Source organism: Loxodonta africana, chromosome 4 (genome assembly GCF_030014295.1).
Source record: "Loxodonta africana isolate mLoxAfr1 chromosome 4, mLoxAfr1.hap2, whole genome shotgun sequence".
Classification (NCBI taxonomy): domain Eukaryota; kingdom Metazoa; phylum Chordata; class Mammalia; order Proboscidea; family Elephantidae; genus Loxodonta; species Loxodonta africana.
In genome coordinates this window covers 81,279,095-81,292,764 of record NC_087345.1, presented here as the reverse complement: position 1 = coordinate 81,292,764, position 13,670 = coordinate 81,279,095, and the positions used below count along the sequence as shown (strand labels likewise).

Genomic DNA, 13,670 nt, shown 5'->3' with positions numbered 1-13,670 from the left:
TTGCTTCTTTTTTCTTTTTTGCCATTTGTTCGTCTGATGCTAGAAATTTGGAAGAAAGGGCACCAAATAATGTTTTATTGAATCAGAAACACAGCCTCCCCTCCGTCTTGATACCTCCTGTTCCCTTTAATCTTTTCTTGAATAGTGAGAAAATCTAATTTTGAAAATAGCCCTTTTACAGCTGTTTAATCATTCCTATTGAAAGGTTGGAAACCCTGGTGGCAGAGTGGTTAAGTGCTGTGGCTGCTAACCAAAAGGTTGGCAGTTCAAATCTACCAGGCACTCCTTGGAAACCTTATGGGGCAGTTTCTACTGTGTCCTAGAGGGTCGCTATGAGTCAGAATTGACTCGAGGGCAGTGGGTTTGGTTTGGTTTTTTTTATTGGAAGGTCAGTCAAGAGCTCATCACATCTGACCCTAGCTGTTTTTCAGTGTTCTTCAAAAGAACCTGTTTGTGTGTGGGTGTAGTTGTGTGGGTGTGGTATATGGTCTGTGGGCCTCTGGGCAATCAATGAGATTTGGGGTTTGGGGAGGTGTGATTTGTGAATCTTTGAAATAATATGCAAAAATTTATGTCCATTTTTCTAGGGAGAGAGTCCTTGGCTTTATTAGTTTCTCAGAGAAGACTTGAGGAAGACTTAAGGTTAAAAATCACTGGATTAGCTTTTTTTTAACACATAGCTTCCACCCCAACAGAAAAATTTCCCCTGGGTGTGCTCTTGTCTCCTATGGTACTTGAAGCCCTTCTGTCCATCACAGTCTTAAGTAAGGGGGAAAAAAGAATGAAACAAAAAAGATTGGGGATAAATGCAGAGGGAGTTTTAAATCCCAAAGAATCTAAAGGAGAAGGCAGGAAAGAGGACTGGTGCCAAACAGACCTGGCATTCCAGGCCTGTCTCTGCCAGCTGACCAGGTATGGCCTTGATTAAGTTACTTAGCAGTTCTCTTCCTCAGCATCTGTAAAATGGAAGTTGAGATTTAAAGGGCATTATGTAAAGCATGTGATACACTGTAGGTGACAGTTATCAGGGAGAGGTCTTATGCTGTGGCTTCAGACAGTCTGTAACTGGCTTTTCTGTATCCTCCTTGGCTGAGATCGTAGGAATGAGCTTATTTTTTAAGACTGGTAGGAATAGGCCAGGCATGAATCCTCTCATAGATTTCTAAGCTAAGTTCCATTTCCAAAAACTTTATTGCCAAAGTAAACTCTGCTGCCAATTCGCCTTTGCTTCAGTCTCTTAGTACTCCCAGCAGGCTTCTTGATCCTTGGTAAAAGTTCTAGTTCAGTTTAAAAGAGCAGAAAAACCAAACCCTTTTGCTGACTGGATTCCAACTCATAGCGACCCTATAGGACAGAGCAGAACTATCCCATAGGGTTTCCAAGGTCCTCTTTGTAGAAGGAGCCCTGGTGGTACTCAGTGGTTAAGTACTCAGCTGCTAACGGAAAGGTCAGCAGTTTTAATTCACCAGCGGCTCGACTGGACAGCAGTGGGTTTGGTTTGGTAATCTTTATGAAACCGACTGCCACATCTTTCTCCTCTGGAGCAGCTGGTGGGTTAGAACTGCTGACTTTTCAGTGAGCAGCTGAGCATTTAACCACTGTGCTGCCAGGGCTCCTTCTGCTGTGTGCTGTGCCACAAACCAAAAGTAAACTCACTGTCAACTCATAGCAACCCTATAGCCAGGACAGAGTAGACTTGTCCCATAGGGTTTCCAAGGCTGTAACATCTTTCTCCTGCAGAGCACCTGGTGGGTTCGTACCACTGACCTTTGGGTTAGCAGCCAAGTGCTTTAACTACCGCACCTCCCAAAAACCAAACCCATTGCCATCAATTCTGACTCATAGTGACCCTATAGCACAGAGTAGAACTGCCCCATAGAGTTTCCAAGGAGCACCTGGTGGATTCGAACTGCCAACCTTTTGGTTAGCAGCTGTAGCACTTAACCACTACGCCACCAGGGTTTCCACTGCACCAGGAGGGCTCCTTAAAAAAGAGTGGAAAACCAAAACCAAATGCATTGCTATCAAGTCAGTTCTGACTCATAGTGACCCTATAGGACAGTGTCACATTGCCCCCATAGGGTTTCCAAGGAGCGACTGGTGGATTCAACTGCTGACCTTTCTTAACCACTAGCCATCAGGGCTCCAAGAGCAGAAAGGGAGGGGAAATGATCTTGGAAAATTAAAGGTGAAAATCTTAAATTACGGTGGTAGCTCGACCCGCTGATCACTAGAGGGCAGTATATGTATACATTTGCCCCAGCTTTAGGGACAAGCTTTGCTGGTTGGAAAGTACACAGCCAGACCATCAGTGACAAAATACGTTTTAAGTCTGCGCCAAATGATAAAAAGGAGGGTAGTGGCAAATATATTCTACGAGTGCCCTTTACTCTTAAATTATAAGAGGTTATAACCTTCCGACTTCACGGTGTTAAAACGGCATTGCGCTTGTCAAAAGACAATTTTTAATTTGCTTTACTAAGCAAAATTTAAAAGATTGCTGTCTATTGTTGGTGGTTCCATAATTTGAGAAGAAATTCGGCTAGTCCAAGGAATCCCGAAGTTTTGGAACCTCAGGTTTCATTTTTGCTCTCATTCCTGGACATAAAAGAATTGAGCGCTTGACCTTGTTTTTCCAAAGAGACAAACAGGGCTGTTGAAATTGCCACACGCTAAAACAGGGTAGAGGCGGAGCTCACCGCCCGAAGAAACCCGGCTGGATTCCCGAGGCGTCCTCCAGTGAACGCATCTTGTGCCTTTCCGCCCCCAGTCACTGGGGTGATGCGGGAACGTCACCATGTCTCCCACTTTTCTGCTCTTGGGAGTCCTTGTCACCTTCCACTGTCCGGGTCCGGACATCAGTGAGGGCCCCATTCCTCGCCCACCTGGCCTGTAACCGACTCTCAAACCAGACGGCTGTCCAGCGGGGGTGAAAAAGAAAGTTAGCCAGCCCCAGTCCCTCGTGGCGCCCCGCCTTCCCGGCATCCAGTAGGCTGCTACAACAGCTGGCGGATCGGAGTGGTCTGCGCTACGTCACGGCCTGGCCACACCCCCTCGTGAGCGAACGCTTGGCGCCTAGTGGGCAGAACAGTCTCCGTGCGCAGCCGGACGAGGTAAGGGGGCTGGGACCGGGAGAGGGAAGAGGAGAGGCTAGTAACCAGGCGGCGGCGGGCACCATCGGTGTTGGCACCCAGGAGTGCTCCGAGTTCCAAAGACAACAAAATTGCCAGTACTTGCCTCCACTACGCCTGCCCGGGTGCTGGGGTGGGGGGGCGGGGCGCGTTATGGCTACAAGACCCTTTTGCCAGCTGCTGGGCAGGGGGCATGGGGCCGGGTATTTGTGTCCCAGTGCTGGACGTATCCTCCCTAAGGTGTCTCTGGAGAGAGAGGGGCCACCATCCGCACAGGAGATGGCACCTCTTTTGCAGCAAAAGGCTGCGCCTTCCAGGCCGGGAACAGTGGGCTGACCGCGTTCACCTGCCAGTCAGCCTTACCTGCACCCGCTCCAGTCAGTTGCAAACAGCCTGTTGGGGTTGAGGGCAGGTAAGAGAGTGAGTCTCATGCTGGCATCTCCCTAGCTGTTCCTCTGTCTCATCCTGTCCCATCCCCCACGCTGGTCTCCAACATCTTGCTTAGGTCAACAGTTGGGACACTTCTCACCCCTCCCCACTTTGGCCTTCTGGGGTCATTGATCTCCCCAGGGCTGTGAAGAAGAAACTGCCGCAGGGCAGAGAGCAGAGAAATTACCTTCATCCTTCCCCAGCCCATCCCTTTATACCCTGGCAATTAACCCGTTTGCTGAGCTCACTAGAATGGCATCTGCAAGGTGGGGGTGCAGACCCTGGATTAGGATCCAGTTCCCATCTGGGGTTGGTTTTTTTTGTTTGTTTATTTTGTTTTTTTTTTAGGATGGGTAGAAGTAGGGGAAGGGGACTGAAAGACTTTCAGAGGCAATGTTCTCTTGTTTAATCTTCACAGCAACTCTGTGAGGTAGGTCTTGCTCTCCTCATTTCATAGATGAGGACAAAAGTTCAGAGAGGTCTGGTGGCTTGCCCAGGAGACAGGGCTGATTAATGGCATAGCTAAGTTTCACAAACCCAAGGCAGTCTGGGCTTTTACTCCATTAGGCTGCCACTACCTTTTTCACCTTTTTTGTCCCTATTTATGTCAGATTACCCCTCAGTTGTCCTCTTCTGACTTCAAAAATAATAAATTGGCAATCTGGACAGTAGACATTTGGTTTCTCCCCTTTTTAGGCCCTTGGACCTGAGCATTGTTCCCTGTAGTGGACAAAGTAGAGAGTGGAGGATGGGAGATAGGTGATTCTGGAGGACTCCCTTTCCCCATTCCCTTTTTCCATCCTGTCAGTACAGTCTTTGTCTTTGAAGTGCTCTGAGTTTTCCTTAAGGGCTCATTTGCCCAAGAAGCTCTAGGCTGACCTTCTCTGTGTCTTTTCCCTACCCATTCCCTCAAGTCTCCTTAATACCACCCCCTCCCAGAACTCTCCCCATTTTGATTCCCGCATCTTCCTCCTACAGGTCCATCACAATGCTGCTGCTGCGGCTGCACAGAGTGAGGGTCCTGGGGCTCCAACAGGCCTCCAGGTAAGCCATCTCCTCCCAGGACAAGCCTCCTACCCCTTATCTCCCACACCCAGTATCTTTATGATATCTTATCTGCTGGGAGTGGAATTTATTGCTTTTGACAGATGTGAGGGAGGAAAGGGAAAGTCATTTGTTCCACTCATCCCTGGAGAAACCAAATCCCAGCTGAGGGAGCCAGTGGCTAACCAGGTTGTGACCCCCAGGTCTTCTTTGGCACTTTCATATGGTCGGGGGAAGTATGCTACTAAAAATCTCTCACTCTCTCCTAGACTCAGGTCGACCTTGAGGTTCTGCATTCGGGCCTGCTCTACAGATGATTCATTTCAGCCCCAGTACCCCAGCTTCACCTACAATGATAGCTCTGCCAGCAGGGGCTGGGGGGTCATGGGAACCCTGCTCGGCCTTGGTGCAGTGTTAGCCTATCATGAATGTCGGTGCAGGGTAAGTGGGGAAGGGGCTTCATTGTTAAAACAAAGAGGTCCTGGTGAACTCCCCAGGTAACTCAGGCTGTGATGGGATCACAGTTCCTGGTGGCCAAGACTTGTGGGTTGGGTCAGGGTGAGCTGGGGTGATTTCTTCTTAATATTCTGTTTCCTTCTGCCTTACCTCTCTGGCCTGCAGGCTGATCAGGAGTCACCACGCATGTACACGAGGGAGGAAGTAAGCTCCCACTGCAGCCCTAAAACTGGGATCTGGGTGACTTTTGGCCATGAGGTCTTTGATGTCACAGAATTTGTGGACCTGCACCCAGGGGGGCCAGCAAAACTGATGCTAGCAGCTGGGGGTCCCCTAGAGCCTTTCTGGGCCCTCTATGCTGTTCACAACCAGCCCCATGTGCGTGAGATACTGGCTCAGTACAAGATCGGAGAACTGAACCCCAACGATAAGGCACCTCCCACCTTGGAGACCTCTGACCCTTACGCTGGTGATCCTCCACGTCACCCAGCCCTGAAAGTCAATAGTCAGCGCCCATTTAATGCAGAGCCCCCCACTGAGCTGCTGACAGAAAACTATATCACACCTAATCCTCTCTTCTTTACTCGGAACCATCTGCCTGTACCCAACCTGGACCCCGACACCTATCGCCTACACGTAGTAGGGCCACCTGGGGGTCAGCCACTGTCCCTATCCTTGGATGACTTGCGCCAGTTCCCCAAGCACGAGGTCACAGTCACTGTGCAGTGTGCCGGCAACCGGCGCTCTGAGATGACTAAGGTCAAAGAAGTAAAAGGTCTAGAGTGGAGGGCAGGGGCCATAAGCACTGCACGCTGGGCTGGGGCACGGCTCTGTGATGTGTTAGCCCAGGCTGGTCACCACCTCTCTGAAACTGAGGCGCACGTTTGCTTTGAGGGGCTGGACTCAGACCTCACTGGAACTGCCTACGGAGCATCCATCCCTCTGGCTCGGGCCTTGGACCCTGAAGCTGAGGTCCTGCTGGCATATGAGATGAATGGGCAGCCTCTGCCTCGGGACCATGGCTTTCCTGTGCGGGTGGTGGTTCCTGGCGTGGTAGGTGCCCGCCATGTCAAGTGGCTGGGCAAAGTGAGTGTGGAGCCAGAGGAAAGTTACAGCCACTGGCAGCGGCGAGATTACAAGGGCTTCTCTCCATCTGTAGACTGGGACACTGTAGATTTTGATTTGGCTCCATCGATTCAGGAACTTCCTATCCAGTCAGCCATTACAGAGCCCCGGGACGGGGAGACTATAGAGTCCGGGGAGGTGACTGTGAAGGGTTACGCGTGGAGTGGGGGTGGCAGGGCTGTGGTCCGGGTGGATGTGTCTCTAGATGGGGGCCTAACCTGGCAGGTGGCAGAGCTGGATGGAGAGGAACAGCGGCCCCGGAAGGCCTGGGCCTGGCGGCTGTGGCGGTTGCAAGCCCCTGTGCCTGCTGGGCAAAAGGAATTGAACATCATTTGTAAGGCTGTGGATGACAGCTACAATGTGCAGCCGGACACTGTTGCGCCAATCTGGAACCTGCGAGGCGTGCTCAACAATGCCTGGCACCGGGTCCACGTTTATGTCACCCCATGAGAATATAGAATGGAGCCATCTACACCCCAGAACCACCTTCTCAACCCCTTTCCACACACACCTATCCCTTGGCCCTCATTGCCACAGGAAAACCTTTCTTTCTGTCCACTTCTTGGATCACAATCCTGTACTAAGCTTTCCTGAGGTACACACAGGTACATGCGTTGCACATTTCCACCCTGGCGTGCCCCCTTCTTTGACACTGTATTGTACATCCCTCCTTGCTTCTGACCTTGTGCCAGGTGAGAGTTGTTGGAACAAGGAGCTAGAAGTGAGAAAAGTAAGTCTGGAGATAAACACTATTTTCTCTTCCTACCCGAGTAATAGTTCTAAAGCTTACCACCACTGAGGCCTTATTTTGCTTTTCTTCTTAGCCGCTTCTGAGAATGTGTGTGGGTATGTGTAAGAAAAGTGTATATGCTACTTTCTTCTGCCTCTCTGGGTTGCCAGGGGGCTGACTGAGGAGAGAGGGATGCAATCCTCTTTATAATTTTACATCAATAAAGTGCCCGTTTAAGATTATGATTCCGGAGCCTCCTGGGGCTGGGGAGTGAGTGTGTTGCACAAGGGGAGGCTGCAATGATACTGGGATGTGTAGTGAGACTCGTTCAAAATTAAACAAAAAGGATGGGAAGAGGGGAGAAAGGAAGTAGGTGCAGGGAAGTCAAGGAGTGGGGCTTCCTTCTCTGAGCTCTGGCAGCATCTGCAGCGCCTCCTAGGTGACCTAAACACACCCCCGAAGAAAAGAAAATATTTGGTACTCTAAAGCACCCCTCCCCTGAACTTCTTCGCACTTGAAGAAAAGACAGAGAATATTAAGAGGTTAAAGTCAATATTGTCTTGAGCGGCAGGGGCAAAACTTGGCACAAGGACAAACGTGCTAGGGCAGGTGGGACGCCCTGTGTGCGCCTAGTTTCCAAATTAGATGTAGATGAAGTAGTCGTTGGGATACCCGCTGCAAGCGACGGCGCCTATCGGACTTGAATCTTTCAGCGCTCGGCTACTCTCCCCTAGCTCCTCTTCCTTCTTTCCCCAGCAGTCTCCCTGGCTTGGGGGAGCTCGGTGTTCAGCCTCGGCGCCTGTCGCCTGGTAGTGGGACCGGAAGTTGTTCGGGGAAGGGGGGGGGGACGACTGGAATGGGGGGGGCTTGTAGGGGGGGACCGGTCCCTCCTCAGGTGAAGTCGCTGATGGTGATGGAGCCGCCGCCACCGCTGAGCGCTCGGGCCCTGGCTCCGGCCAGTCTACCGCCGCCTCAGTGACCCCACTCCCCCCGCACTGGGCCGTCCGGGCCAGAGTGGGGGACCTCCGCCGCCCTACCCCCCTCTTCCCCAACACCATCCCCTTTCCCCCGCCCCCCCCCGCCTGCGCGCGCGCGGAGCAGCCTCAGGTGAGTAAGAGGCGGGGCTTGGGTGAAGCCCGGGGGTGGGGCATCGGCGGTGGGGGCGGGGCCTGAGGGGCTAGGGCGTGAAGCGATGGGAGACATAGGCGGGGGGGGGGGGGGGGGCGGGGGCTGGGGCAGGAGAGAAGGAGTCCGGCTAGGGCGGGAGGGGAAACGGGGGTTGGCGCGAGGCTCCAGGACCGAGGGGAAGTAGCAAGGAGCTGTTTTTTTCGGGGGGGGCTCCTAAAAAGGCAGAGGATGGGTTAGGGCAAAGGACTGAGTACAAGCGGGGGGCTGGCGTGTGCAAAGCACCTTCGTAAGGTACAGCTGGGGAACAGAGTGGCACAGGGAAGAAATAAGCAGAGAGGGGACCCTGGGCCAAAAACAAGGGACTGGGGGTTTCGCTGAGAAGGTTGGAGAAAAAGGCATAATATGCCTAGGGAGGAAGGTGTGGGAGAGAATTAGCAGAGTGAGAAAATCATGTAGTAGAGAAGAAACTTAGGGTGGAATGAAAGGTGCGGTCTGGGGGTACTGTGTATGGTGAGAAGTCTAGGGAACCTGGAGAACAAGGCTGGAAAGGAAGACATTCACTGAATATGAGCTCTAAGAAAGAAATGTAACAGGGGAAGCCCTGGGGCGAGACATCCGGCGTAGAGACAGACTCGGGAAGCCAGCTCCCTATTTCCTGAAAATACTAAAACAGCCCTCCTCAGACTTCCTCACACAGTCCCATTCATCCTCAGTTACTTTCTTCTCTCTTGTCTGCTCCTTGGAAACCCTGTGGGGCATATCCTAAGCGTCGCTATGACTATGGCAAAGAGTTTGGTTTTGGTTTTATCTGCTAGTTGTGTGTGTGTGTGTGTTTTGTGACTGGTCCTATCTGGGGACAGTGGAATGTTTATTGGAACATGGGCTTTTAGATATGAGATGTTTAGGAAACTAAGTACCCCATGTCCTTTTCCAAGGTCAAGAATTTACTAACTGCTTACAGGAAGATTTGATGCATTACTAACCACTTTGTGTCAAGCTGTGCATACCTTCTTTAGCCTCAATCCCTTCTCTTATAAGCAAAACTATCTACTTTTGTGACTCTGATCCCCACCTACATGTGTGGTGGCTCCTTCTGTGCCCCTGTTTCCCCAGCCTGAACTCTCAAAACATCAGTGGTGGGCTTGTTATGTCCCTAACTCAGTAACATGATCTCCCAGCTCTAGGCCTTCATCATCATGGCCAAGCAGATGACCACTGAGGTCTGGTTGTCTCCCCTTACTGATGATACTTGCTCATTGTGCCCTAAGCAAAGGTAAATATTCATATCCTTAGGAATCATTAAAATTAGATGTCTTACTACCTAGAATATTTCCACTTAAGATAATTAGATTCTAAGAATAAGGCCATATAAAAGCCCAAATCAGACAATCCTTGAAAGTCTAGCTTCTTGTTTGGTAGGGTGTGTGAGATGCCTAGCATCCCTATGAGCCTGCGAATAGGTCAGTGAATCTTGCTTTGTGGTATGTGGGGACTTCAGCCTTCCCTCTTAACAGCCAGAGAAACCAGACAACCCCATGGGTCCTGAGAAGAGTCAGAAGAATGGCTCCTTAGATAAAAACAAACCCTGAAAAGAAAATCTTACCAGGGGCAAGCAGAAGTCTCACTGGAGCTTCTGAAGTGGGCCTTAGGGTGGTGGAAACTGTGCTTAACTTGGCAGCTTCAGAATTATAGTTTATCCTAGTCAATAGATGTTGATGTCTCAAGCACGAAACAGTATTTTTTGCCCATTGAGTGCAGTTCAGTTGCAGCTTCTGGGCAATCTCGTTTCGCTCAGGACTTGGCTCAGATACAACTCCTGAATTTTTTCCAGTGATAATACAACTGAAAGTTTCCTCCCTATTTCCTCTTAGTTTGAAATCTGCAGCTTGTACTGCCCAGCATGGGAAGAATACTACTCCACTTTTTACCCTACCCCTCCCAGTAGCCACAAAGGAATTATTTTCTCTCAAACTGGGAGAAAATCCCATCCCTTACACCCAACACACACACAGAAAATAGCCCCCCCAAAATAAAAGTACATTATTGTTGGGTAGGTATTTCTAGCCTCATTTTACTCTGTTGAAACAAACCCTGTGGGCATGGACAATGCCAGAGGCATAGGGACTCACTTTCTTTGTTGGTCTCTTAACCCTGCTAGAGAAGGCTTTGAATTCCGGACTGAATTTGATTTGCCTCCTCTTTTCAGAAGAGTAGCTGACTATATTGGAAACAGCCTTTCAAGGTTTATCAGAGGAAAGATCTAAGAAAGGGTAGTGCTGATACAAATGGCCTGGTCCCCTGGGGTAGCATCCACCTAGGCTCTGCTGGAATACATATACTGGAGGTAGTTCTTGAGCCAAGGAGCCCTGTTTCTACCATTGAGAGATTTAAAGAGTGTCTAGTTCGGCATTTTCTTCAGGCCTATAATCTCTGAAAAGAGAATGGAAAGGAGAGGACTATTTCTTCTCCCATCCATAAATCTTATGTTTCCACCTCAAGGTTTTAAGTCATTAAGATGCAGACCCCAACACTGTTAATTTCACACCCAAGAAAGGAAGCAACCAAGGTGGCCCCAAACATTCCAGCTGGGGCAAGATTTAACTTTGTGCTCCAATGGAAAGAACCATGGACTGGCAACCCAGGTTCTATTTGTCCTACTTCTGTTCCTAACCAGATAGGTAACTCTAAGCTTAGTTTCTTCTTCTGTTAAAAAAAAAAAAAAAGAGGTTGAAGATCATCTCTCAACTCCATTCCAGCTCCAAGATTCCCTAGACCCTGGAGCACCCCTGCCCCACCCAGGCCGACCACATCAGAAAGAGAGGCTTATCAAATTTGATTGTCAGAGCAAGATTCTCTGTTAGCTGAGGAGCCTGGAAACATCTTCCTGGACCAAATAAATGTGAGCTCTATTGATCAGCATGCATAAGGGAATTCTGGTGGGGACTACCACCAAAGGCAATTGTTCCTGTCTCTTTCACCTTTTTGCCATTCTGTGTCGGTCAGAATAGTTCACTGAATTTCCAAATAATCTCAGACTTCACTTGAGAGCTAACCCTGTTTTGGGCATCTTTGACTTCAAGACGGAGGTTATTATAAAACTCAAACTGAACTCCCCTGCTCTGCTTTCCTCACCCCTGCCCAAACATACAACTGAACAGCAGTAACTTTCTGGGCCCTTTCTATAAATACAGGGCTTGTGTACTCAGGGGTATACCCCTGAAACCCGGAAAGTATTATCTCATGTGCGTCAATCATAGTGACTTAAAGAGTATTTAACTTGGTCCTTTCCTTAGTCCCATAAATCCTGAAATAAGACATAGATGCAGAAGGATTGTCTCTCCTACTCATAAGCCTTAGTCTTCTTTCTCTTCCACAGTCTGCCTGGGGAGGACAGGAAAGCAGAAAGGACAAGAGAAAAGATACATCCATCTGAGATCTAAAAGGAGACACTCAGGTGATATGGAAACATGACCGCACCTGGGCAGTGGGAAAATATCACCTGAGTGTCTCCTTTTAGATCTCAGATGGATGTATCTTTTCTCTTGTCCTTTCTGCTTATTTTAGATACTGGCCATTCCTAGGATGACCTGGGAATTCCTTCCCTCTGCATTGCTCAAGCCTTTGGATAATGAAGCTCAAGCTGTCTTCATCTGTGTTGCATGTTAGCAGAAGGTCACCATCTACAGCCTGGTGAAAAAATGAGTCAGACCTTTCAGCTGTAAAGACAAACTCATGAGCTGAGAAAAGATTGATGGATTTCCTCCAGAGGTTGACCCTAAAGATCATTTCAGAGCTGCAAATCGATTGATGTCTAGGTCTGTTTCCTAGAAAGGGGCATGCAGTCAGGTTGCAGACAATGCCTGCCTAACCCCACCTCACTCCCCAGCCCTTTATCCCTTGCCCCTCCTCATTATACAAAGCTCTGATAGAGAGCAGAGCCATCTGTGTGATTTCAACATGTTTTTGCTCAGATCTCATTCAGTTCAAGAAGGCAGAGACAGGAGAGTATAATGCTGTGTGGGTTTTGTCTACTTGTAGTACCTGAACTGCTCACACCCACAGCAAGTGGGAAGGTTCTGTCTTGTTAATGATCACTGAGTTCTACCTCAGATCCCAGATCCTATAGGAGACCAGAAGAAAATTTTCCACTTCTCTCTGTTGAAATTTGGGAATAAAAATCAAAAGGATGGCATGGATCCTTGCCACTCTTTCCACTTCTACCCCTTCTCCCCGACAACATTCTCCTCACTACTCTTGTACCCACTAAGCCAAATTGAGTGTGTTTTAAATTGAAATTTTGAAGTGTCACTGACTCAAACAGGATTCTTTGGAGGATTTGAAGAGCTTTAATTACTTGCGATGTCCATCTTATTTCAGGCCTTCGGAGCCATTACATAGAGAAAACTTGACTTTCTGTCATTTTTGTCACCAACAGTGCTGTGGCAATGCTTTCGTGCAGATGGGGAGGGTGGTAGCTGATGCCTGACCTACTCTTGGAAATCAGACCCTGGATTGGTCCTCACCCATTGCCTGTCAGAGAGTTTGGTGGGAAATCTGGAAGGGATGCCTGTTCCTGTTCATCTGTGATACTGTATTGGTGGGGAAAAGCCAGGACCATGGAGGACTCTTGTTATGGGACCAAGTAGATTCAGAAGAGCCGAGAAGGAAATCTTTGTCTCCAGAGGTTACTACGGCCAATATTCCCTCCCTCCTCACAGAGATACTTCCTTTTGAATTGGGAGACTGGCTGTTTCTGGTTGCTTTGTATTCACTCTCAGAGCTGAATTTACAGTGCATATGTGCTTTACCTCCATCACTGTTTTGTTTCCGTCTACGTTCCTTGCAAGATCTTTGAGCCAAACCTGTCTTGCATAACTAACTTCTCTCTCCTTGTACACCCTCCCCCTGTGGTGTTTCTCTCCAACTGGCACTGCATAATTTGACCCAGTTCCTCTAAGGAGACACTAAGGTTTAACTGCCTGATCATGGAAGGAGGTACTTTGCAGGGTGGGGAACAGGAAGGTTGGGAGAGATGCACCACCTGGAGACTTTAACAAAGACTGGAGTACATCTACTGATTTGCTCCTGGCTCTCAGAATGCCAGGATTGGGAACGACAGTCTCAATCCCCTCTTACTTCCACAGTCACCAACTTGACAGACAGTCAAGCCACTAAAGACTGCCCAAGAGATGTCACAGAGCACCTGTTAGGAGCAATTAAGAAGCAGGAGAGCTCAGTTTACTGCTAGGAACAAAGTCCACCTCAGAAAACAACTCCTTCAGACCCTTCTGGAAATCTTTTTAGGGCCATTTGGGCAGGAGTCCAAGAATGAGACACACTTCCTCAGCCAGTACTAGCCAAATGCTACGGTTCAGCTACTCTGCTCACCACCTAGTGCTTGACTAGTCCTTGACTCATTGTCTTTCTCAGACACACATACACACACACACACACACACACACACACACACACACACAATTTCATTAACATTTCTCCCTGTAGAGCCAGCTTAACTTGCTCTTCCTTTTTAAGTAACAGATCCCCCTCCCATGGGGATCATACTAAAGGAAAAGATGCCTTAACTGATGTTACACCACACACACACACACACACACACGCACACAAAA

The 13,670-nt window shown here is 49.1% G+C and overlaps 1 protein-coding gene across 2 annotated transcripts; it reads left to right on the top strand.

The window, feature by feature from the left end:
- Positions 1-117: 117 nt before the first annotated feature.
- Positions 118-7,740, top strand: SUOX (sulfite oxidase). 2 transcript variants are annotated; one of them, XM_023557418.2, is made up of 4 exons: positions 118-3,113; positions 4,539-4,604; positions 4,874-5,045; positions 5,226-7,740. In XM_023557418.2, exons 2-4 carry the CDS (start codon positions 4,549-4,551, stop codon positions 6,633-6,635), a joined length of 1,638 nt encoding a protein of 545 aa, XP_023413186.1. In that variant the 5' UTR covers positions 118-3,113; positions 4,539-4,548; the 3' UTR covers positions 6,636-7,740. The 2 variants fall into 2 exon arrangements, with proteins under 2 accessions (XP_023413186.1, XP_023413193.1); XM_023557425.2 differs by having other exon boundaries at positions 4,539-5,045.
- The last annotated feature ends 5,930 nt before the right edge of the window (positions 7,741-13,670 follow it).